Source organism: Zingiber officinale, chromosome 5B, assembly GCF_018446385.1.
Source record: "Zingiber officinale cultivar Zhangliang chromosome 5B, Zo_v1.1, whole genome shotgun sequence".
Taxonomy (NCBI): Eukaryota; Viridiplantae; Streptophyta; class Magnoliopsida; order Zingiberales; family Zingiberaceae; genus Zingiber; species Zingiber officinale.
The window spans coordinates 85,419,085-85,444,987 of NC_055995.1; the positions used below are offsets into that span (position 1 = coordinate 85,419,085).

Below are 25,903 nucleotides of genomic sequence, written 5' to 3' on the forward strand. Positions count from 1 at the left end.
TCCTACTCCTCGGCGTGTCCGTAAGGTGGACGAGTCCAGTCAATCCGTCGGTGGATGAGTCCCCGGAAAACCGGCTAAAAATAACTCCTTAAGGGTGGAGAAACCTCGCCACAATACTCTTGCAACAGCAAGATGAATGTACAAGAAATACAAGAAATACAAGAAAAACAATCTTGCCTTCTCGTCGACTGGAAGAAGCAACAGCTCCAAGCGCCTACAACAGCAGATGATCCAGCCGGAAGCTCACGCGAAGCTTTGGAGGAGCTCAACAAAGCTCAAGCACAGCAGCACTTAGGGACAGGAAGAAGGAAAAAGGAGAAGAGGCTCGCAGCAGCAGCCCTCCTTTTATAAAGAAACACAGAAGAAATCTGGCCGTTGCGTCGCAGCTAGTACTGAATCGATGCGCGGACCGATCGGGCTCCATGAATCGGTCCGCCGATCCATTCCTAACCTTTTCGTCTCGATCGGTCCATGGACCGATCGGGGACCTCTGATCGGTCCGCATGATCGATCGAGGGAACCTCTGATCGGTCGTGGGGACCGATCGGGCCTATGCTGATCGGTCCCAGACCGATCAGAAGGCTTCACCGAGAGTTGCCCAACTCTCTGCATCTGATCGGTCCCGGACCGATCCCACCTCGTGGTAGCGTCCTGATCGGTCCGGGGCCGATCAGGCTCAACGATCGGTCCCGGCCGTCGGTAAGCCTGAGAACCATGATGCCCATTTGTCATCGATCGGTCACCGGACCGATCGGATACCTAACCATGTCGGCTGAATCGATGCGGGCCGATCGAGCTAATTTTACCCAAACCAAGTCCCAAACCTTCCAAACCAATATCCGGTCAACCTTGACCTATTGGTACATCATGCTTAGCATCCGGTCACTCCCTTGACCTGCTAAGACTCCCCACCAAGTGTCCGGTCAATCCCTTTGACCCACTTGGACTTTCCTCTTCGTGCCAAGTATCCGATCACTCCCTTGATCTACTTGGACTTCCCAACACCGATGTCCGATCACCCTTGATCCATCTGGATTTTCCCTTGCCCGGCTTAACTCACCAGGACTTTCACCTAGCTTCACTCACTAGGTTTCCGATCACCCTTGATCCATCTGGACTTTCCCTTGCCCGGCTTAACTCACCAGGACTTTCACCTAGCTTCACTCACTAGGGTTTTCACCTGGCTTCACTCACCAGGACTTTCCCTTGCCTGGCTTCACTCACCAGGACTTTCCCGAATGCCTGGCTTCACTCACCAAGACTTTCCCGAATGCCTGGCTTCACTCACCAGGACTTTCACCTTCACCTAGCTTCACTCACTAGGATTTTCACCTGGCTTCACTCACCAGGATTGCCTGGCTTCACTCACCAGGACTTTTCCCTGCGCCAAACTCCCTGTTTGGACTTTTCCCGTGCCAAGTCTCCATACTTGGACTTTTCCAGTGCCAAGTCTCCATACTTGGACTTTTCACCGAATCAGGTCAACCAGGTCAACCTTGACCTACGGTTGCACCAACAATCTCCCAAACATCTATTCTTGTCAAACATCAAGAATAGAACTTCTCTTCTCGTCAAACATCGTCAAACATCAAAACACAACTCGAGTCAAGTCAACTCGAGTCAAGTCAACCAGGTCAACCTTGACCTAAGGTTGCACCAACAATCTCCCCCTTTTTGATGTTTGACAAAATTCAAAATCAAGTTAGGTTAACCCGATAACCTAACTTAGGTTTTCCAATGTTCTTCCTTGAACAATCTTCCAAAACCTACACTCTCCCCCTTGGGACATCTCTCCCCCTTTTTGACACACATCAAAAAGAGGGAATCAAGGTCAAGAGTTTCTTCCTAATGAAAGTCCCATACCTTTCATTGAAACCCTTAATTTCCCCCTTGATACTAAACTCAACACTCAACTTAGTGACAATCTCATATCACTAATCCTCAAAAGTCTTAAGGAGTAAAAACTCCCCCTAAAAGTCAACTCCCCCTTGACAATTAGTTAAGACTCCCCCTAAAGGTCAACTCCCCCTTGACCATTGCACCAACAATGTCTTGGAGAGTTTCAAACCTTTAGAAACCCGAAACTCAACTCCCACAGCTGAAATTTCAGACCACAGTCGAAATTCAGCAAATTCAGCATGCCTGATCGGTCACCGGACCGATCAGGACCCCTCTGGATCGGTCCCCAGACCGATCCAGCCTTCCCTGGATCGGTCCAGTGACCGATCCAGCCTTGGACAGACTCGAGTTCTGATTTCCTTCTCCCGAAATTCAGAAACTCACAACAAATTCCAAAAAATTCTAAAAATTATAAAATTTTGAGGATATATTCCTCATAACATATACTATCAAGGAAAAATAGTTTTCTATGAAAATAACTTCCATTTTCAAATCTTGATACAAAGTTTGAAAAGTTTTGAAATAGCTCAAAGTTTCAAAAACTTTGTATCACTTTGTTCAATGATGAATGCTATCACTAGAAAAGCTTCATCAAGGTTTTTCAAATCAATTTCAAAATGATTTAAAACCTTTTAATTTAGGACCATAATCTTAGGGCTAAATGTACATGACTTGTACATAAGCTTCCCCTATGATCCCCCAATTTTGAATTAGGTTCATCTAGGTACAAGAACTATGCACCTTGATCCTAACTCATCATTCTAATATCTCACACACATCTAAGGTGTATCAAACACATTCAAGTCAATTTTGATGTGAGATATGGGTTTAGGTCAACTTAGGCTAAGTTCTCATGCATTTTCTAAACACCAATTTGATCTCAATATCAAAATGTGCTTTTATCCTTAAATCAATTTCATTGATTATTAATGCAAGAGATGATGACATGGCATGAAATAATATCATAAATGAAAACATGTGCCAATGTCATGATGTCATGGCATAAAGTATGAAACTTAACTAAAGCATGACATATAAAGAACCTAAGCTTTATCATGACATATCAAATGATAAAATTAAACATGATGTCATGACATGTGAGGGCAAATAATCATGGCAAGATTTAGCATGAATAAGACATACCTAGATTACCTATCTAAGTATCTTTAGCCTTAGCTAATACTTAAGCTTTAACCCTTGATTGCCCTAATATGCCAAAATCCTAATTTTGACACTTCTTGAACTCTAGATTCATCCATGCCACTTAAAGATCAAATTTATCCTCAAATCTTAGCATGTTTCATTTTTCCTCAAGAGTTCTCTAGATTTTCCCAAATTGTGTCAATTGAAATTAACATCATCATTTTCCATGATGGCACATTTTACTCTTCCAAGGAGTAAATATCCCATTTCATTTTCAAAGGTTCCCAAAAACCTTGAAAATGCTCCTTGAGCGTCAATTTCCTCAAAGTTGGGTTAACTACCCTTCTAATCGAAGTTGACATTCTCTAACCCATCTATGGGGTAGAGAAGATGCTCCTAGGAACCCAATACATATTTGAGCTCATTGGGTTCACTAAATATTCACTAGGGATAACTTCCCTAGCAACCCTCCTAATGACCCTCTTAGGCTTTAAAGCCTTGGTCATTTGGGACTCATCAAGATCAACTCTAGGGGTGACTCCCCTTGTGACCTTGGTGATGGTCTTCCTAGCCCTAGATTTTGTTCCATTATCGAATGGAACATTATGATAAGTGGGCTTGACCACTTGGGACTTAGGTTTGTGACCCAAACCTTTCTTGTCCTTGGACATTGGTTTTTGACCCTTAAACCCTAGAGATGACTTCTCCAAGTTCTTAAGAGCCTTTTCCAAAGTATTAAGTCTTGACCTCAAGACTTGATTCTCCTTCTCTAATGCCTCAAGTTTTAATTTGTCATTGTTCTTTGAGGCATTCCTAGGCATATGTCTAGTTGATTTGGGATTCCTACCTAGGTTTTCCTTAGCCTTAGATGAGTTAATTCTAGGGTTGGCTTTCCTAGTGTTATCCTTATCTAGGCTTACATGTTTGGCTCCTAAGCACATATATTGATTCCTAAGATTATCATGCTTATCATTCTTGACAATTGCAATAAAACTACTAGCATGAGTCTTATTATTATTGCAAGAATGTGCCTTAAATGTTACCTTAGGGTTTGCCTTAGCTCCCCCTATCGACGTGCTCGGTCTCTTGTCCTTGTGAGATTGCCTCCCCCTCGGACATTGACTCCGATAATGTCCCCTTCGCTTGCATTGAAAGCACACCACGTGCTTTTTACCTTTGCGTATCGGGACTCCGGCTTTCTTGACCTTTGGCGCCGGTGGAGTCTTCCTAACCCTCTTTGGACACTTACTCTTGTAGTGCCCAAATTCCCTACACTCAAAGCACATTATGTGTAATTTGCTAGAAATTAAAATGCTTGAGTTACCTAGGTTTGAGGATGGATGAACGCTCTCTCCTTTATCCCTTCCGGAGGTAGAAGCTTCTTCTTCTTGCTCCGAACTTGAAGAAGAACTCTCCTCTTCTTCTTTAGATGTTGAGTGGCCCTCAACTTCTAAATCCATTCCTCCATGATGTGAACTCCTTGGCTCACTTGACTCCTCTTCATGACTTGAAGTGGAGTTCTCCTCATGGAACTTTGCCAAGTTATTCCACAACTCCTTGGCATGGTTATATCCACCTATCCTACACAAAACATCATTAGGTAAAGAGAATTCAATGATTTTCGTTACCTCATCATTGATGGTTGATTGGTGGACTTGCTCCTTGGTCCACTCCTTCTTCTCTAGGGTTTCTCCTTTCTTGTCCATAGGAGGCTTGAAACCTAATTGAACACAACTCTAATTTTCAAGGTTAGTCATAAGAAAATACCTCATTCTTACCTTCCAATACGCGAAGTCGCAACACTCGTAGAAGGGTGGAAACGTGATATCTTCTCCGAGTCGATCCATTCTCTAGCTTGTGCTCCCACGGGTGTTAATCCGACGAAGAGCGCGCCTCGCTCTGATACCACTTGTGAGATCTCGGAAAAATTTAAATAAATAAGGTTATTTGGGAAATAGCCTTATAGAATTTTTCCGGAATTTTTAGAAATTTTCTAGGGATTTTTCGGAGCTCGTACGACGAGTTTTGAGGAGATCAATTCCGGGTACGGATAAGGCCTATTTGGGATACCCATTTAAGTGAGGAAATGTTTTTAATTATAAATTATTTTCTTTTCTTTAAATTCCCTTCCCAAGTGCCGTTTCCCCCAAACCCGACGCCGATCACCCGAGTCTTCCTCCTCTCCTTCCTTCCCCGATCTCCCTTCCGTCTCTGTGCTCTCCCTCTCTCGCGGATCACTCGGCGCCGAGGCCGAAGGAGACCCATCATCGGAGCTCGACGGTGCCGAGGAGCTGGATCCGATCGGGGGTCCTGATCCGGTGAGTTCTGCGGCTGAGCGTCAACGGCGAGGTGGCTAGGGCACGGTGAGGAGCAAGATTCGCCGACACCCAACCGATCGACCTCCGTTCTTCTCTCCTCGCGCTGCTCATAGTGCGATCCACCTCTTCAATGGCCGGATCTGGATCGAGCCGTGCCACCCGACCGCCGGCGTGAAAGGGGCGATTAGGGCTTCAAAGGTAAGCAATCGAACTTCTGTTGCATTCTTGTTTCAATCCATGCCTTAGATCCATCGCCGGAGCTTTGCCCTTTGGATCTTTGGTGCTAGATGATTTTGATCCTCTTCTTTGTGGCTGATTTAGATCACGGGATTGATTTCCAGGTGAGGTTTGGTGATCAGTGAAGTGAGGGTCTGTTGCTGTGAGGCTGGAATTGTGATCATTGCGGTGAAATTGAGGGCTGTGGATCAATAGGTGTGGCTAGGTTTCTTGTTCTTGATTCCAGAAATTGCTTGGTCTCGGCAGCAACAATCCTCTTATCCCAATAGCCACAGTAGCTGTGGAATTGAGGTATGGTTTTTGATCTTGCTGTAGGTTAGTTAATTTAGGTTTATGATATGAATTAGGAGTATTTGGATTACTAGTTGTTGATTATGATTAGATTTATTTACGTAGATTTAATCTAATGGAATAATTAGGGTTAAGCAATTAACCCTAATTAACTATTGGATCTAATCTAAGTTTGGATTTCTAATCAAATTGGTGGTTAGGGAATAGGTAACTAACCCTAATCGACCATTAGGTTTAGTTAGGTAAGTTGTGGTTATGTGATTAGGGTTTTGCCCTAATTTGATTTTAGGGATTTTATTTGGCTATTCTTTGGATCTAGCTAAATAAAATATATATATGTTGTTTGACGCAGGACTCTGATTCGAGACGGGCGTCTCGACTTCGGATTTGGATTGACTGTACCTTCTATTTGAGGCGGGTACCCTTTGACTTATCTTTTGATAATGTCTTATGATATGTGTAGCTTATATATATTTACTAGTGGTAGATAGTAGATCATTTCTTCCCTGGTTTTAGCTAGTTGATACCTATCACATGCTTCATCTGCTAGTTGCTTTACTTCAGGATTGGATATTATATCTCTTGCCATGTGTATATATGATCATAGAGATGCATACCTATAGTGCTCTACTCTACTGGATTAGTTGCTTTACATGTGTGATACATGCTCTTGGATTCATGATCCTTACATCATTGTTATATGTGATGTCTTTAGATTTATGCTGTTTATTATCCTTGTTATATATGTGTTTATCTGCTTGGCATCTACACATATGGAGGAGGATTTGTTCAGGTATGTCATATTGTAGCCGCATGCACCATATCGCATGATTGCATGCTGGGCGATTGACGACTCCATTATTGTTGAGCTCGTCGGCCGGCTACATTGACCTGCACACCACGTGACCATTGCATGGGTAGTGGCACAGCACACAGGGTGTGTAGGTTGCCCGGTGGTGCTGGAGGCTCCACTCATGGGTAGTGTGATAGGCGGTGGTAGCACACGGGGTCCCTCCCGTCATTGCGACCGGGAGATGAGAGCATCGCGCTCCCTCCTATAGTTGAGGTTGGAGGATAGGTGTACTCGGTGCATCCCTCATCAGGGGTAGTGACGGCAGAGTGCACGTGTCACAGCCCTACCCAGCGGTCTCACCATTGTGTGTGAGATTACTGCGTCGGGGTGACCATGTCATTTGCATCATATGATTGCATTAATTATGATTGATGCATTTTGGTGATGCATATGATTGACATGCATCTGAGTTATATGTTTTTGCTCGACTATCTTTATACGTGTATGTTTACACTCGGTTGCACAAGCCTACTAAGTGAGTCTGTTTATTCGATTATGCATTTTCTTATTATTCTTGCTATAGACTGTACTTTATACCTATTGCTGGTTACTACAGTTTATTTCGGCTATGCATATCTGTTATTCTGTTAGGAGACTATACCGTAGGTTGTATGGTTAGAGAACTGTACTCTTGATCCCATGGTTTAGGAGACTGTACCTTAGGCTATTACTGGTGGATATATATTGCTGTACATGTCTATTGGTTTACCTGCGGAGTTCTTTGAACTCACCCCGTTGTTACTATTTTTCAGGTTGAGGCCGTCGGGAGATATTCCAGTCGCTAGCCCCATTAGCGCGAGGATTTTCTTTGTCAGATTTATTCTGCTTTTGCGTCTTATATACTTGTATTGTGGGTTTGTATTGTGGACTTTATGTCGAACCTTTGGGTTTGCTGCTTTTGTTTTCCGCTGCAGATTTTCACACTACTTCGTGGATTTGTTTTCTTCGTTGTAGTGGAGTATGATGTGTACGTATATCTTTGTTGGTTTTATATCATTCTTCCTTATTAAACTGCGTGGATTGAGTATATGTTGAGCTGTGTGGAATATTGATATAAACTGCGTGGTTTGTTTCTTATTTGTACTGTATTGTTCCGGCCGAGTGTGGCCGAGGTATAGATATATGTATACTGAGATTCATATTGTCCGCCGTACAGGGGAGATGCTGCCGAAATTTCTTCGGACAGGGACTACCTGGGGCGTGACAATTTATTTGGTATCAGAGCTAAATTTTTGATTTAGCTTGGATATTTCGGTATTTCGGATTGTACGGATTTTCGTCGATTTTATCGTTTCGGAATTCCGAGGTATTTTGACGAAGTTTTATTGGATCTATTTGGGGCTAAGCAGCGACAGGATATCTCCAGACGGCAATTTGGTAAATTAGGTAAAAATTTTCAGTTCTTATACCTGTAGTGATATCTGGGTAACATTTTGTTTACATATATGACATATACAGGTGTTCCGATACCGAGACGTGGTCGTCCACGTAAAAAGGGTGATAGATTCTCCTGAGACAGAGTCTCCAGAGAGATCTTCTAGGGTCGAGCTTGTCCGTTAGGGACAAACTCGTCAGGATATTATAGGTACGTCGGATTATAAGACTCCGACGGTTCCGACTTCAGAGGTACCTACCTCGACTGTACCACCAGTGGTACCACCATCGGCATATCAGGCACCTCCCCCATCAGTAATACTCGTGGTATACTCGACACCCTCTCTAGCCATGCCTGTTACTGCGTACCCGGTATTACTATAGATACCTGTGTCAGTTACTATATACTAGGCACCCACACTGGTAGTACCGGTTACTTCTTACTCGGAACTGCCCACCGTACTTTTAGTACTTATGTCTACCCTGTAGTTCCACTAGCAGTATCCACCCTGGTTTATATCGCAGCACCAGTAGTACCTCCTCCGACTTATCCAGTAGTACCACCCATAGGATCAGCTCCAGTGATTCTGCCCAATACCGCAGCAATATCTACGGATATGGTTGTGGCACGAGCATGGATCCTAGCCTTAGCGGAGTTGGTGAAAAGACAATTCACGCTATTTCGCGGGGAGACTGATCCGAGCGTGGCTCAATCTTGGATAGAGTCTATGGAGCGGACATTCTTTTACATGGCCTGCTCCGAGTGGGAGAAGGCTGAGCTGGCTGCTTACCACTTACGGGACGGGGCAGAGATCTGGTGGGACACACAGCGCTCGATTATAGGTGAGCATCATATTACCTGGACGAGATATAGAGAGGCATTCGAGAGTCAATAATTTCCCCGGGCGTATCAGGTGACACGTCGGTAGGATTTTCTGAGTTTTCGGCAGAATAACCGCTCAGTGATGGAGTATAATGCTGAATTTAATCGGTTGGCCAGATTCTGTCCTGAGTTAGTTGTCGAGGATCTCTAGTTTGTCGAGGGACTGGACGGGCATCTTCGGTGAAGATTTGGTTTTAGTACTTCATCATATACTGAGACCTTGGATAGAGCTCTCATGATTGAGTCTACTCACCGGAGAGTGAATGCGAGATAAGAAGAAGCGGTGATCGGACTTCGGGGCGACCACGGTCTGGGGCGGCGGGCGATCGCTTTTCGGCGGGTCGAGTACTTGGGTCATCGGCGGCACGAGTCGGGGCATCGGGGCGTTCCGTGCCTCGGCGAGCCGGAAGCGATCCACTAGTGACTCTTTTGCACGGATCACGGATCCGAGATCACATCACCTCTGCGTGCTCCTTGGGATGATCGGTTTGCTATCATTACAAGCTGCCGGACCTAAAGCGAGGCATCTGTTGAAGTCTCAACGGTAGCATCCGGATTTATTTGGGAGGACGGGTTGATCGATCCGCTACTCGGCGAGGGCGAAGGCCAATCTTCTCATCGCCCGTGAGGGCTCCCCTGCTGCATTGCATATGGCATGTACGGTCGGGAGCATTCGGTGTTACGATGGAGTCGAGGTTCTATTACGGACCTCGATGTCGGCTCGACCATCGGCGTGATGTCGATTCTGACCCGACCACCGATTCGATACATCTGCGGCCCAGCTCGACTCGATTATCGATGCGAGGCCAGTGGCGAGCTCGGACTCAAACCGGCTGACCTTTGGCGATCTACCGCCTCTACCGTCGGATCTTGGACAAGTTCACGCGGTCACCCGAGAGGATGCGTAGCGAGCCGACGGATTTCGCGATACGATTTTACTTTATGCATTTTCTGCGATATGCTAATTGATACTGGTAGTTCACATTCTTTTATATCTTGTGCATTTATGAGAGATTGGTAGACTACCTTCTTGTAGACCATGACGACTGACGGTCTCCTTACCATCCGGTGATACCTTGGATGTCACTCAGGAGGTCAAAGGTTGCCGTTAGATTTTGGTAGCATTATACTCACGGTAGATTTGTTAGTACTGAAGATGGTCGAGTTCGATATTATCACGGTATGGATTGGTATGCGCTTATCATGCCACGTTGATTGCCGGAAGAGGGTGGTTACGTTTGACCTCGAACCAACCTCTTGGGATTTCACCGGCATCGAGGCGATGGGATATCGACCATTTACTGCGTCTGGTGCTGCTATCACATGGGTGTCGAGTTTCTATTATCTTTGATTATCTGATGACATCGGTAGCCCTCGACTCGAGGCGTTCCGGTGGTCGAGTATCCGGACGTTTTCAGACGAGCTTCGGGTTTGCCTCCTCGAAGGCAAGTGGAGTTGCTATTGAGTGATTCCGGGGCACCGAAAGCTCCGTATCGTATGGCACCGAAAGAGTTGGACGAACTGAAGGTTCAACTCCAGGAGTTATTAGATAGGGGATTTATTCGCCCTAGTGTATCTCCGTGGGGCTCTCCTGTACTATTCGTCAAGAAGAAGGATAGTACTCTGAGGTTGTGCATTGATTACAGGCAGCTGAATGCAGTGACTATCAGAAATAAGTACCCCTTGCCACGGATTGAGGATTTATTTGATCAGCTTAGAGATACATCAGTGTATTCCAAGATTGATCTGTGGTCTGGATATCATCAGCTGAGAGTCAGAGATTCTGATATTCAGAAGACAGCATTCCGCACCAGATACGGACATTATGAGTTTTTGGTAATGCCATTTGGGCTTACCAATGCTCCTGCAGTATTTATGGATCTGATGAACCGTATCTTTCTGGAGTACCTAGATCAGTTTGTTATTGTGTTTATCGATGATATATTGATCTATTCGCGTTCCGAGGAGGAGCACGCGCAGTATCTTCGCATAGTCTTGGAGACTCTTCGACGACATCATCTGTATGCGATCGGGTCGGATGAATCTGCACTTCCTCTTTTTCTTCATAAACTAAAGAGGGAGGCTTTTCAGTTATAGCGTTCACCTCGATCCGTGGCGACTTCCGAGCGGAATTGGCTTCTGCTCGGACCATCTCGACGTAGCATCGCCGAGCTGCTAGTTGATCTCCCCGTACTTCTCCCACTTTGTCCTCGACGGGGAACTTGATCTTCTGGTGGAAGGTGGAGACGGCCGCTCGGAATTCGCTGAGCGCCGGTCGTCCCAAAATAACTTTGTATGCCGAGGGAGAGTCTGTTAGGATCCTTCGTACGGAGGCTAGAGAGGGGGTGTGAATAGCCGACACCAAATCGTCGCGTTTCTACAAACTAGGTTAGCGCAGCGGAAAATAACATGTAGAAACGAAGGAAAAGAAGACAAACCTCAAACAAACTGATGTAACGAGGTTCGGATATTAGGGCTCCTACTCCTCGGCGTGTCCGTAAGGTGGACGAGTCCAGTCAATCCGTCGGTGGATGAGTCCCCGGAAAACCGGCTAAAAATAACTCCTTAAGGGTGGAGAAACCTCGCCACAATACTCTTGCAACAGCAAGATGAATGTACAAGAAATACAAGAAAGCAGGAGACAATACAAGTGTAAAAACAATCTTGCCTTCTCGTCGACTGGAAGAAGCAACAGCTGCTGAAATCAGTCGAAAAAGTATAGGAAGCTCACGCGAAGCTTTGGAGGAGCTCAACAAAGCTCAACAGCAGCACTAGGAGAGGAAGAAGGAAAAGGAGAAGAGGCTGCGCGTGAGCCTTTTGTAAGAAGAAACACGAAGAAATCTAGCGGTTGCGTCATAGCGGCTAGTACTGAATCGATGCGTGGACCGATCGGGCTCCATGTGGATCGGTCCACCGACCGATCCATTCCCTAACCTTCATGTTCCGTCTCCGATCGGTCCATGGACCGATCGGGGAATCTAATCGGTCGTGGGGACCGATCGGGCCTGTGTTGATCGGTCCCGGACCGATCGGACTTCGAGAGTTGCCCAACTCTACGTGTGGAATCTGATCGGTCCCGGACCGATCCCACCTCAGTGATAGCGTCACTGATCGGTCTCGGGGCCGATCAGGCTCAGCTGATCGGTCCCAGGCCGTCGATAAGCCTGAACCATGATCGCCTTACTTTGTCATCGATCGGTCACGGATCGATCGGATACTTAAGCAATGTCATTGGATCGATGCGGGACCGATCGAGCTGATTTTACCCAAACCAAGTCCCAAACCTTCCAAACCAATATCCGGTCAACCTTGACCTATTGGTACATCATGCTTAGCATCCGGTCACTCCCTTGACTGCTAAGACTCCCCAAGTGTCCGGTCAATCCCTTTGACCCACTTGGACTTTCCTCTTCGTGCAAGCATCCGATCACCCTTGATCTACTTGGACTTCCCAACACCGGATGTCCGATCACCCTTGATCCATCTGGATTTTCCTGCCTGACTACTCACCGGACTTTCACCTAGCTTCACTCACTAGGGTTTCACCTGGCTTCACTCACCAGGTTCAATCTGCCTGGCTTCACTCACGGGACTTTCCTTCCCGGCTTCACTCACGGGACTTTCCAATGCCTGGCTTCACTCACCAGGACTTTCACTGCCCAGCTTCACTCACCAGGACTTTCACCTTCACCTAGCTTCACTCACTAGGATTTTCACCTGGCTTCACTCACCAGGATTTCCCGACTGCCTGGCTTCACTCACCAGGACTTTTCCCTGCGCCAAACTCCCTGTTTGGACTTTTCCCTGCGCCAAACTCCCTGTTTGGACTTTTCCCGTGCCAAGTCTCCATACTTGGACTTTTCCAGTGCCAAGTCTCCATACTTGGACTTTTCACCGAATCAGGTCAACCAGGTCAACCTTGACCTACGGTTGCACCAACAATCTCCCAAACATCTATTCTTGTCAAACATCAAGAATAGAACTTCTCTTCTCGTCAAACATCGTCAAACATCAAAACACAACTCGAGTCAGGTCAACTCGAGTCAGGTCAACCAGGTCAACCTTGACCTAAGGTTGCACCAACTTTGATTCCCCTAAAGGGATATGTAGGCAACTTAAATAAGTGCAAGCCCTTTTTCTAATAAATTTTAATTTCTAATTTGTAATTTGTAATTTGTAATTTGTAATGTTTAATTTTTAATTTATAATTTATAATTTTTTTAACATAATAATCTTGAACCGTGGCAAACCGTGAACCGAACCATGAACCGGCGGTTCCGAACCATGAACCGTAACCGTCTTGGGCGGTTAAGGTTAAGAGTCAGCCTGTCTGGAACCGTCGAACCGACGATTTTGAATTGTCGAACCGTCGGGTCCGAACCGTGGTCAGGTCTAGCTCCAAGTCTTCTTGCGACAAGATAATGATAGTGATTCATCCAGTCTCTTCCATCTTTGCATTTCAAATTCATGCGAAGTTTTCCATAGATAGTACCAAATTTAATTCTGTCTGAAAGAGAGGGAGATGGCGCACTGGCTAGGTGGCTCCGATGTTGACGGAGGAGAGACTACAAGTTGGGAGCTGCAGACTTGCACACACCACATGTAGAGCCCACGAGAACGTTAGAGCGAGACCAGGGAGCGGGGTCCCTTGCACAGGCACTTAGACACTCAAGTTAGAACAATAGTGAGTGAAAATGGAGAAGAAGATGAACAGTAGAACGGTAGTGTAAATGTGTGAGTATCATGTAAAAGTCTCTCTTACCAATAGAGAAGACCTCTCTTTTTATACCTTCTCTCATAATTTTCACAATTAATGAGGCGAAAGAATATGTCAGATGTCAAAATATGTTAGAATAATGGAATATTCTCTAATAAGTAACCCTTATTCTCTGATAGGTTGTTATGATTTTCTGACAATGTTATCTCCTAGAGGTAATCCAACCAGCCTTGTAACCGACCGACTGTATGCTAGAAGACTTGTACATGAGAAGTGGGGAGCTAGGCCCTGTAAGTCCAACCAAAGATTGGATCGACCGGATACATACTGTGTGCTTTGGCTTTGAGAAGTGGGGAGCTAAGCTTTGTAAGTCTGGGGACCTAAGCCCTGTGAGATTTGGCCGACACTTTGGGTCGACCAGCAATATGCTGAGAGGCTTACCCTTGAAGAAGCTAAGTTCTAGAAGGTCCGACTGACATTTTTGGCCGACCGGCCATATGCTGAGAGCCTTGCTTCTGAGGGGGGAGCTAAGCCTCGTAGATCCGACCGACGTTGGTGTCGGGCAAATGTAAGTTGGGAGCCTTGCTTCTGAGTGGGGAGTTTAGCCCCATAGATCCAACCAGTGCTGGGGCCAAGTAGATGTACGTTGGGAGCCTTGCTTCTGAGTGGGGAGCTGATCCCCGTAAATTCGACCGGTGTTAGGGTTGAGAGTCTTGCTTCTGAGTGGGGAGATGAGCCTCGTAGATCCGACTGGCACTGGTTTATACTGGGAATTTGGCATTGACTCGAAAATGATATTCGATCGAACCCTATGTCAAATATACCTAATCAGGCCAAGAGGACTCTGTTTTAGATGGAACCAAGAAAGTTTCCATCATGCCAAGGGAGAGGTCCGATCAACTAAGCTATTCGGCCGAGTTGCGCTCTCATACTAGCTCCGAATGTTAACTCCTCTTTAATTTTTACCATCACATCAATCAACTTTCTTAATTTCGAATCTAATTTCAAAGATCCCACCTTATTAGTCATATCAGATGCATTAGCACTTGAAGCAAAGGATTCAGGTTATATATTGCCTGCAGACTTGCGTAGTCCCAAATTTAAAAGGTTTTCACTTTGATGGAATGAGATCGAATAAGTGGACTAAAGTAAGGAATGATCTATTTTATTCATTTCTTTCGTTGTAGCTATGAAATAGGATAAGTAATGAGTGGATCATCTCGTATTAAGTCAATCGACTGTTAAAATATTACTACTATGCTGTCCATCAAAAATTATATCATAAAAAAATACATAAATATGTTTAATGACGTCTCTCACTTGTGAACTAATCATTATTTTCGACTAATTAGATAAAGAAATTCTAAGAAAAAATTCATGTAAAAAAAATTATTAGTAGTTGGTTCTTTCTTTTACGATGTAAAGGATAGAATCTATCAGATATTCGCCTGACAACGAGGAAAAAAAAACACGGTATGGGTAAAAGTTAACTCGGGCCCCACCACACCGCCCACTTCCACGTGGCGCTTCAATGCTTTCGCACGCGCCGTCTCGCTGGAGAGCAGTTTCGTAATTTTGAACGCCTCTTCCGTGGGCCCCGAAATTGTGCCGTATATCGAGTGAATAAACTAGTTTCACACCTACCAGTCGTTTGACCACTTCCAATATGTACCAACTTAATCTCCCGATGTTATAGTTGGGCCCCGCTGCTGTTTGTAGTTGTATGGCGTGGTATATCTTGGGGTTATTCTATACCGACAAATATGCAATTGTGGAAAAAATAATTAAAGTGTGTTTCGAGGCGACAGCTTTCGGTTTATTTTTAGCCTGTGGCGTCGTCGCCGCTCCAACGACGCCGATAAAAACTTTTTTTTCTGGCCGAGATTGTTAGGGTTCTCGATCGGAAATCGAAGATATCACTCTTCCGCGAGTGGAATCCAGGGGCAGACAGCCGTCTTCTCTCTGTCTCTTCAATCTGTCTTCGTTTGTTGGGGAATCTGCGGAGTGTTGCCTCTGGTTCCCGTAATTGCTTCTCCGAGTAATCTCCGATGATTTGCCGATCGGTTTGTTGCGGCGCGATGACCTTTCGGGCGCAGGACGCTGAGGGTGTCGTCGTCCTTGTGACGGGGCTGGGGGCGGAGGATGCTATTGGGGATTACGTTAGGTTGGGCGACGCTGATGCCGGATCCCGTGGAAGTAAGTGGAGTTTGATTTGGTGGTGGCTGAGGGTGGTTCTCTTGTGTGTTTTCTTGTGTGCGGCCGCTGTGCCTCTCGTCATCTTCGTTGGCCCCTTGATCATCAGAAAGGTTCCGACATTGTCCTCTTTTTTCCCGTTTTGGTTGATTCCTAGTAGTTGAAAGAAAAAAAATGAATGGTTGGAAGGGGATAATTTAGTACAGCATCTCCACCATCTCATTCGATTTCAAATTATTTGGTCTTTTACTAAGCAATCTGATTGTGTTTTGATGAAATCGCCGTTGCTGATATGACTGTTGCTATATTCTTACTAATGGAATTGGAGAGCAACGTCCGTTAGATAGATTATTAAAGTAGTCATATGCAATCTTCAAGTAGATCAAAAAATAGTTCTTTGATTGTGAATTTGATATTTCACTATGTATCTAAGAAAGGTGTTGTCAACTTAAATCACATTCTTTCCACATCCTGCTTTATATCGAATTATTATTCACTTTATTTGCTTATGGGACACACTATTTGTAGGTCAATCACGAAACTGTTCACCCTCTAAGTTGGCGTCTAGTTTCTTGTCAAGGATAGACATAGCTAATGGGACACACCATCTTGCTTTTATTTGATTTCGAAATGGGTGAATGCTTACCAGAGGTCCAAATGTGATACATTGATGAGATGTTCCTTGTGAACATGTAGCTAACTTCAATTTTTTTCCCCATTTTAAGACATGCTGAGATTTTGCTCAACTACAATAGAAGAAAGTATTTATTTGTGTTATTTTCTTTATGCTTTTACTTTGAGCTCCTTTTTCCATTCTTTGTATCTGAGAGTGGTAGATGCTTTTGTCTATGCAGGTAATTGTACCAGTGTTGAACTGGGAAACGAGAACATTCAGTAGATCTGTCCTGGTGCTGTTACTTTTTGCTTCTATTGCCTTATTTCCAACTTTCTTGTTACCTTCATCGCCTTGCATGTGGATAGCTGGGATGACTTTTGGCTATGGTTATGGCTTTCTTCTAATTATGGTTGGGAGCCTTATAGGGATGTCGCTGCCTTTTTTTGTTGGATCATTTTTCCGTCATGATCTACATGTTAGTCTCAATTTCTTCTCATTTCTTTTACTCATGTATATTTTTTCAGACAATTTTCATTTGGTAAATCTGGTCCTTATCTTACAGAGATGGTTAGAGAAATGGCCCAAGAAAGCAGCCATTATAAGATTGGCTGGTGAAGGAGATTGGTTTCATCAATTTCGAGCTGTTGTTTTGCTGAGGATTTCACCATTCCCTTATCTTATATTTAATTATGCAGCTGTTGCAGCAAATATTAAGTATGGACCATATATATCAGGTTCAGCTGTAGGAACTGTGCATGAGATCTTCATAACAATTTACAGGTTGGTAAACTTTTCCTGCTTTGAACTTCTGAATGAATTGCTCTAGCCGGCCCACTCGTTCATATGTGGCTTAGCATCCATTTTAATCCAGTACTTTTCTGTTGGTAAACTATGTGCTCTCATATATACCATATTCATATGTCAATATCAGTTACTCAACAACATATGCTTGATGATCTAGGTTTGAGTTCTTCATATCATGAATCCTTGAGTAATGTCAAAAAATATTGTCTTTCATTTACTAATACAATTAATTCTCTATCCTGAGAAGTTTCTGCCTCTGTATTCTACTATAAGAAAGATGGCACATGATACTAAGCACAGTGGTTCATGGATGCTGGGTAATGCAGAAGGCAAATCCCTCTGATATTTTGAGATGATCGGCTAATGTTGAATATTAGTAGATTGAAAATCTAATTGGAAGCTGTTTACTATCTTTTCTAGCCCTCACATCCTGGTACTAATTCATATCTTTATCCTTTGTCTTAAACTTTTAGTTAATGTTGTCACTGTCAATCCTTTTAGATATTAATTTATTTACAAAAAGTGAAATATTTTACATTTGAGCAATTTCCATGTTAGTTAGTTTTCATTAACTTCTGAAATAGGTTCCTCTTTTATTTGTTTTCACTATCCACGTTTAATTTGATCTAATTGAGGTAAATATCTACTTAGTCATCATAGTAGTTTGCATCTATTCCAAGGATTTAGAATGAATAAGGCTTCCCTTTTTGCATGTTAAGCAAACGCAGAAACATGTATTCTTAGGCATAACAGCATTCGTTAAGGTTCAATTTTAGATGAATAATAACCCAAAAGGGTCTTTCTTCTATCCCATTACCACCCAATAAGACACTAATTTTTTGAATTCTCTATCAAGGCCCATGAAAACTAAAAGACCTAATCGATCATCAGAACAATACATTCAAATGCACTCACTACAGCTAACTGTTCTTGTTACCTGACTTGTGAGATCAGCGGTAGACTGATTCAGAGCTTAGCGGATGCAACAAATACTGGAGTTTTCCTTTCGATGCAGCAGATCGTCTACGATGCCATTGGATTCTGTGTTGCAGCAGCGGCTACTGCAGCTATTACGATCTATGCCAAGAGAACTCTTCGAACACTTCAAGCAGAAGATGAGCTGAGCTGAGCTGAGCTGGTCACTGTAAATACAAGTCCGTTCCTTCGCACAAGCATATCCTGTGGTCTCAGACAGGGTGATCTTACATTGCACGGCCATCACTGCTGCTCAAACAATTGCAGACCTTACAGAATCATACTTCATTAGTTGTTTATCTTCAGAGCCAGTTGACATTTTGTAAATACTATACTGTTGTCAATTCATTTATTGTGCCTGAGATTGAAAGGATGTTGGTTAAAGAAAATTTATTTTTTGCCTCTTTAAGAATTTGCAAACCATATTTATTTGAACACTATTGTTGGTTTAATTTGGATAACTATACTAGTTTAGTCATAGAAGGATAATAAACTATAGGGAACAATTTAATCTAAGCAATAGTTTAATGATTGTATCTAGCAACAAAAATTAAATATCATATGAAATTCGTTGGTAAATAAAATTTCAAGATCGGATTATTTAACAATCAATGACAATTAATATTCTTCGTTGTGATAGAGTAATATTAGCAATAAAAGGAATACATTATATCAGGCTGTTATCGGAGTTTTATGTTATAAAAGGCAAAAAAAACATTGCGCCGGAATTCAACAACTGCGGGCAGAAGCTGCTACTTGGGCTTCCTGGCGGGGATAAGCTACTTGGCTTCCTGAGGTGGAACATGTCGAGGGAGTCAATGCAAAGTAAATACTGGAATTTTACTGGGAAGTTTGCCATGCTGACGTCAGATACCCATTCTTCGTCGTTGGGTCGCAGTGCACCCTGACGGCGGAGAGCCTTTGACGAGAGCTTCCGGTAGACTATAGTCAGGTTTGGCAACTGATTAAAAAAAATTTGAGTAATTGATAATCGATTAAATTAATTATATTTTATTTTATCAATTTGATTTATTTGATTTTCATGGTAAAATTTGATCGAATTGATTTAAATTTTTTTATTTATTCTATTTAAATTTAATTAATTTGATCAATTATTAATCAATTGAGTTAGTTAGCTTAAACGAATTTTTTATATTTCAAAATTAAAAAAAAAATAGAATTTATTATTAATTTTCGATAGGCTTTAATAAATTTTTAGCAAAGCCTCCTCCCAAAGCACCTTATTCATTATGTGTCCCAAGGGTATGGTAGAGCGGTAAGAGCGCTTAGTTGTCCGCTCGAGACGATGCGATAGTTAAAATATTGGGTATTATCACATTAGATCATGGGATCGAAATTCGGCATGTCTGACCATGCCTTCCCTTATACCTTAACCACTACATTAATGGCTAGTAGCCATTAGTGTTGGCTCCTCCGTGTTGACCTAGGGATGGATTGGCGGAAGCATTGGGACGAGCGAATTATTTTTTTCACATTATTTATTATTTGTCCCCGAGACTATGGTACAGCGATAAGGGCACTCGATTGTCTCTCAAACACCCACAGTTCAATTTCCAGCTACATAAGTACTTTCTGATTTACCCTGGTGATCGGTAGAAAACTTCCATAGGGTCGGGTCGGTCACCCAAGCTCAATGTTACCCAGCCTGGTTAATTATTTTTTTTTGTTAATTATTATTAACAAGATGCATTGGGAGAAGGCTTTGTCCAAGTTGTTACCCAGGTACTCACAGTTCGATCCCCAGCTATGATATATTTGTAGGATTTTTTTTCCAAATGGGGGCGTGTAACCAAGAAATACTGGGCTTCTAGGTCATCTGTCATGAGCGCTTCTCAATTTATCTTGATGGCCGATGTGAAAATTATGTAGGGTCGGGTCAATCACGTAGACCTAAGGCATAGAGTGTTGTCACATTATGTCATGGGGTCAAAACTCGGTACGTCCGAGCATGCCTTCTCCCATGCCTTAGCTACTATACTAATGGCTAGTAGTCACCCGTGATTTACCTCCTCCGTGTTGGCCTAGAGATGGGTTGGCAGGGGCACTAGGGCGAGCGAATCGCCTTTTTGCCACATTGTTTATTATTTACCCCCGGGGCACTATGGTGCAATGATAAGGACGCTCAATTGTCTCTTAGACACCTATGATTCGATTCTCAGTTACGAAGTATTTACAGAGATTTTTTTCTCCAAATGAAACTTGCAACTAAGGGATGTTAGGGTTTTGGGTCGTCCGTTGCGAGTGCTTCCCGATTTACCCTGATGACCGGTGAAAAACTTCCGTGGGGTCGGGTCGGTCACCCCAGGCTCGATGTTACCCTGTCTGGTTAATCATTTTTTTTTTGTTAATTATTATTAACAAGGTGCTTTGGGATGAGGCTTTGTCCAAGTTGTTACCCAAGTAGCCGCAGTTTGATCCCCAACTATGGCGCATTTGCAGAAATTTTTCTTCTAAATGAAGGCGCGTAACTAAGAAATGCTGGACTTGTGAGCCGTCCGTCGCAAGCGCTCCCCGATTTATCTTACTAGCTGGTGTGAAAATTCTATGGGGTCGGATCAGTCACCGAGAGCTAACTGGGTTTATCAATTTTTTAATTAATTATTACATATAAAAGTTTATCATTTTAAAAAAATAATTAACCTTAAAAGTTTTGTTCCTATTAAAAAAATACAATTTCCTCGTTAATAATAAGAATAAGAAAAATAATAAAGATAATTAGTTAAATTAAACGCCATACAAATTCAAGAATTTAAAAGACCATAAAATCGTTTTATCAATCGAGTATAATCATATTAATTTGTCATCTGCTACATATAAAATATATAATAAAAGCAAATAAAGATTAAACAAATTGAAATATTTTGTATATGATCCTCTGGATCGCAACCCTTGATAAATGACAACCTAAATCTGACCTGATTATTAATTCGGGTCAAATTATTCAACCTGAACCTGATCTGTTTATTTACACTTTACCCGAACCCGACCCGTTTGACCCGAACATGACCTGAATTCATTAAAGAAATTTTGTATATTAAATTAAAAATTAAAAATAACATTTATCTACACAAATTGAAAATCCATATCATAAATGATAAGTCATGACAACATTGCAATCAATATCATATCTCTATGTTTATAGTTTTAACTTTTAAATTTGTAATTTTAGTTTAAATTTATAATTATTTATAAACGGGTTCGCGGGTTGTAATTGTGTTATTTCAGGTTGACTCGAACCCGACCTGTTTATTAATTGGGTCAATTGGGTCGATCCGATTTCGACCCAACCCCGAAACTACCCAACCCTAACTTGATTTTTTTCGTGTTCGGTTCGGGTCGTGTTTTCGTGTCGGGTCAAAAATTGCCACCCCTAGGCGCGTGGACCCCTTCCAGGCGCCCCGACCAAGGCTATAAACACAGCCTTGGTCCAGAAGCTTTCAATCAACTCAAGATTTCTGTATTCCAATGCTTGTGCACTTCCGTGTTAGTTTAGCTTCTATTTTTTGCGCTTTCACTGCTGTAAGAGGTTTCTCCGCCTGAAGGAGATAGTAGTGTAATACTTTCCTTGGATTAACAACCTTCCCGGTTGTAACCAAATAAAAATCCTTTGCCTCTTTTTTTACTTTCTGTTTAGTTAATTTATTTATGCAAGTGTTCTGTTGAAAGTTCGAGAAGAGTTGTTTTTATTTTCGCAGGACTATTCAACCCCCCTTCTAGTCGGCTGCCGCGATCCAACAAGTGGTATCAGAGAAAGGACGCTTTAGGAGGACTAACCGTCGAACGAAGCACCGAACTAATGGTCGGACCAAGCATCTACCCGTCAAAATTCGAAGGAGAATTTCCTAGCTGGAAAAAGCGAATGCAGGTATTTTTTTAAGACAGACTTCGATTTATTGTTAATTATGGAATTCAATTTGACAGCACGAAAAGGTAAAGAGAAATATCAGTGGACAAAAAAAGAGCAGACCGACTACATGGCAAACGGTAAGGCAGAATTCCATATGCTAAGTGTACTTCCGTCACAAGAAGTCAACCGAATCGGCAACTACGACTCTACGAAGGAACTTTGGGAGAAGTTCCTTGAGCTATATGAAGGGACGTCCGAAGCCAAGCTCGCAAGACGGGATCTACTTCGCAACTAGCTCACCAACCTGCAACTTGGAGAAGACGAAACAACTGTGCATCTGCACTCGATAGTTAAAGACCTTATCACAGAACTTTCAAATTTCGGAGAAAAGGTAAGTAACCGAGATTCGCTAAGGTACGTACTAAATTCTTTTCCTAGAAATACGAAATGGGCATCACTAGTAGATGTCTTTTATATTTCTAAAGACTTAGAAAAAATTACTTTGGAAGAATTATTCTCGACATTTGAAGTGCATGAATCAAGATGTCCAGGTACGAAGGAGTCCAATCACAACGTCGCCCTCAAAGCATCGAGAGACGAACCGGAGTCAGAGTCTTCTCTCGACGACAAGGAAATGGTTATGATGGTAAGACGTTTTAAGAAACTATGTAAGTCTAGAAATACTAATCATCCACAGGGTAGAAAGAAAAGGGCGATCTGATGCTACCAATGCAACGAAGAAGGACACGTCAAGGACAACTGCCCCAAGGTAAGGAACAAGGACAAAGACAAAGGTAAGAAGCCTGTCCAAAAGCGCAAGGTCTTAAAGGCGACATGGGACGATACCTCGTCTGAATCGGAAGTCGAGGCCTTCTCCGGACTTGCATTAATGGCAAGTCATCAAGACGATGACTGCGATTCAAGCTTTTCCGAAATGAGCATCGAGAGCATCGATGAAGGGGGAGCTACGTAGGATAAAAGTAGCAGTTCAGGGGGAGACTCGAATAACGAGATCGACAATGTAAGTCAAGTACGATCTCTTCCTCCCGACAAATTATTTAAGTTCGTTAAATTGTTAACAAAAGATTGTTGTAAATTAGAAAAAGAAAATAAAAACTTAAAAGTAATTCTAGCTAAATCTTGCTCATTAGAAGAATTAGATAAAGTAAAATTTAAAAATGAAAATTTGAAAATACAAGTAAATAACCTGAAAAATCATACTTGTTCATCGAATACAAATTGTAGAAAATATAATTATTTAAATTGGTATTTTAGATATCACTAGGGACAAATCAGAAAATTTTCAAAAAGGTATGTCCCTAAGAAATTTTTAGTTAATCCAGTAAGTTGGAACCTATATTGGGTTCCAAAGTCTTGTTTAACTTGAACTAATAATTTTTAGCGCTTTCAGCGAAAAAATTAAATAGTTAAATTTTTTTATGAAGTTTTGTCTAAGAAAGTGGTTGTTGCTCCAATAACCAAGAAGGCCTAGTGCCTCGCCAATGCCTGGAAGGCAAAATATTGAAATAAAATGTTTAATAAACTTTCTGATAAAGCATTAAAGTTAAAATGCTTTAAAAAGTCTTTGAAATATTTTGTTGGAAATCAAAAAAAAATTTGCTTAGAAAAATTTTCTTGCTTAAGTTTTTTTTTTGAAAATTCTCAAAATTAATTTTGATTGCAAAAACTTAGAAATTTTTTAAAATATTTTTTCAAACAAAATTGTCTGACTTAGCTTTTGTTTTCAACTTAGAAATTTTCTTTGAGATCTTCTTTCATTTAGAAATATTTTCTGAAAATATTTGAAATAATTTTCAAAACTTTCTAAGTTTTAATTCTTAGATTTTTCTTGAAATCCCATTTTTTATGTGATCAAAGGGGGAGAAGGAAAAGTATAAGTCTAGGGGGAGGTAGACCAATTTTTTATAATTTTTCTATCTTTTTGCACTTTATTACAGTATTAGTTATTTCATTTTTATGTCTATTTACCCTAACTTAACTTATGTTGCTCACATAAAAAAGGGGAGATTGTTGGAACTCCAAGGTTGTTTTGATGTGATCAACAAGTTAAGTTAGGTCCTGTCGTGTTTTTAACCTTGTGTCTAAGTGTACAGGAGCTTAGGAGCACAAGGAGTCGAGCAAAATACGCAGCTAGCGAGAAGGACGGCACGGGAGAGAGTCGACAGGCTCGGTGTGTCTAAGGGACGAGGTGCAGCGAAAGAGTACGCGGGCAGATGAGAAGGAGGTGCACGGCATTTCTGAGGGATGAGAAGCCGGAGCGGAAGGTTGCTCGAGAAGGTCAAAATTGGGTTCGGGTGAGCCTTATTTCGGTTGGCTGAAATCACCCAAGCGAGCGGAGCCGGAGCGGAAGAGTCGGACCAAGACAAGCAGCACCAAAGCAGAGGGCCTGGACCAAAAGTCAACCTTGTTGACTTTACTGGTCCGAGCGCCCGGAGCCATTCCGGGCGCCCAGAGTTGGATTTTGACCAGGATCGCGTCAAGCGTGATCCGTTGCGAAGGGGATAAAAGTTTATCTCCTTCCAAGCGTCTGGACTCCTTCCAGGCGCCCCGACCAAGGCTATAAATACAGCCTTGGTCCAAAAGCTTTCAATCAACTCAAGATTTCTGTATTCCAACACTTGTGCGCTTCCGTGTTAATTTAGCTTTTGTTTTTTGCACTTTCACTGTTGTAAGAGGCTTCTCCGCCTGAAAGAGATACTAGTGCGACACTTTCCTTGGATTAACAACCTCCCCGGTTGTAACCATGTAAAAACCCTTTGCCTCTTATTTTACTTTCTGTTTAGTTAATTTATTTATACAAGTGTTCTGTTGAAAGTTTGAGAAAGGTTGTTTTTATTTTCGCAGGTCTATTCAACCCCCCTTCTAGTCGGCCGCCGCGATCCAACAACTTCCACCAATTATTTCTCTTAGTCTCGAAGTAGTGATCTCCATAAGCAAATATCTTTTTCATGGCCCAAACTCCCCCGACTCGGACATAGTCGGGGTCGAGATATAAGCTATGATATTAACATCCCCTTCTTATAAGGGTCGATCGTATATCGTGTCCTCTATGTCCTTTTATGGGCCCAAACATCCCATCTCGGATATAATCGGGGTTAAGATTCAGGCTATATTAACCTCCCCTTTGTAGAAGGGTTGAGCGCATATCGAGATCCAGGTTGCGATATTAATCTCCCTTTCGTACAAGAGTTGAGTGCATATCATATCACCAATGTTCTTTTCAAGACCCAAATTTTCTCAGTTTAGATATAGTCGGGGTCGAGATCCAAACTATGATATCAACCTCCCCTTCGTACAAGGGTCGAACACATATTGTATCGCTAATATCCTTTATAGGGCTCAAACTCTCTCGATTCGGACATAATCATGGTCGAGATCTAGGTTGTAATATCAACCTTCCCTTTGTATAAGGGTCGAGTGCATATCGTATCGTTAATATCCCTTTCAGGGCTCAAACTCCTCTGACTCGGATATAGTCGTAGATTGAGTTATGACTCCATGGTTCTTGGGAGTTATGTGATCGACCATTATTATTTCTCTCGGCTCAAACGTAGTCGTAGATCAAATTATTCTCTCTCCGACTCCATGGGTACTCGAGAGTCATGAGATGGACCATTATTATATTCTTCATGACTTGGACATACTCATGGATCGAGTTATTGTTGGATCATAGAAGTCGCTAGAAGGGGGTGAATAGCGATCGAAAATTCG

The 25,903-nt window shown here is 42.5% G+C and overlaps 1 protein-coding gene across 2 annotated transcripts; it reads left to right on the forward strand.

Annotated features, from left to right (window-relative positions):
• The first annotated feature begins 15,521 nt into the window (after positions 1-15,521).
• On the forward strand, positions 15,522-18,673 carry LOC121984766. 2 transcript variants are annotated; one of them, XR_006112996.1, is made up of 4 exons: positions 15,522-16,021; positions 16,763-16,999; positions 17,087-17,761; positions 18,283-18,389. XR_006112996.1 is itself a non-coding variant. In XM_042537891.1 (4 exons), the coding sequence occupies exons 1-4, from the start codon at positions 15,764-15,766 to the stop codon at positions 18,455-18,457; spliced, it is 888 nt and encodes a 295-aa protein (XP_042393825.1). In that variant the 5' UTR covers positions 15,522-15,763; the 3' UTR covers positions 18,458-18,673. The 2 variants fall into 2 exon arrangements, 1 of the variants encoding a protein (XP_042393825.1); XM_042537891.1 differs by having other exon boundaries at positions 17,087-17,304; positions 18,283-18,673.
• Positions 18,674-25,903: the final 7,230 nt, after the last annotated feature.

Coding starts and splice junctions, on each gene's coding strand:
- LOC121984766 (XM_042537891.1), top strand. CDS start 15,764: ATGATTTGCCGATCGGTTTGTTGCGGCGCGATGACCTTTCGGGCGCAG. Junction 16,022..16,762: donor GCCCCTTGATCATCAGAAAG/GTTCCGACATTG, acceptor TTGTCTATGCAG/GTAATTGTACCAGTGTTGAA. Junction 17,000..17,086: donor TTTTCCGTCATGATCTACAT/GTTAGTCTCAAT, acceptor CTTATCTTACAG/AGATGGTTAGAGAAATGGCC.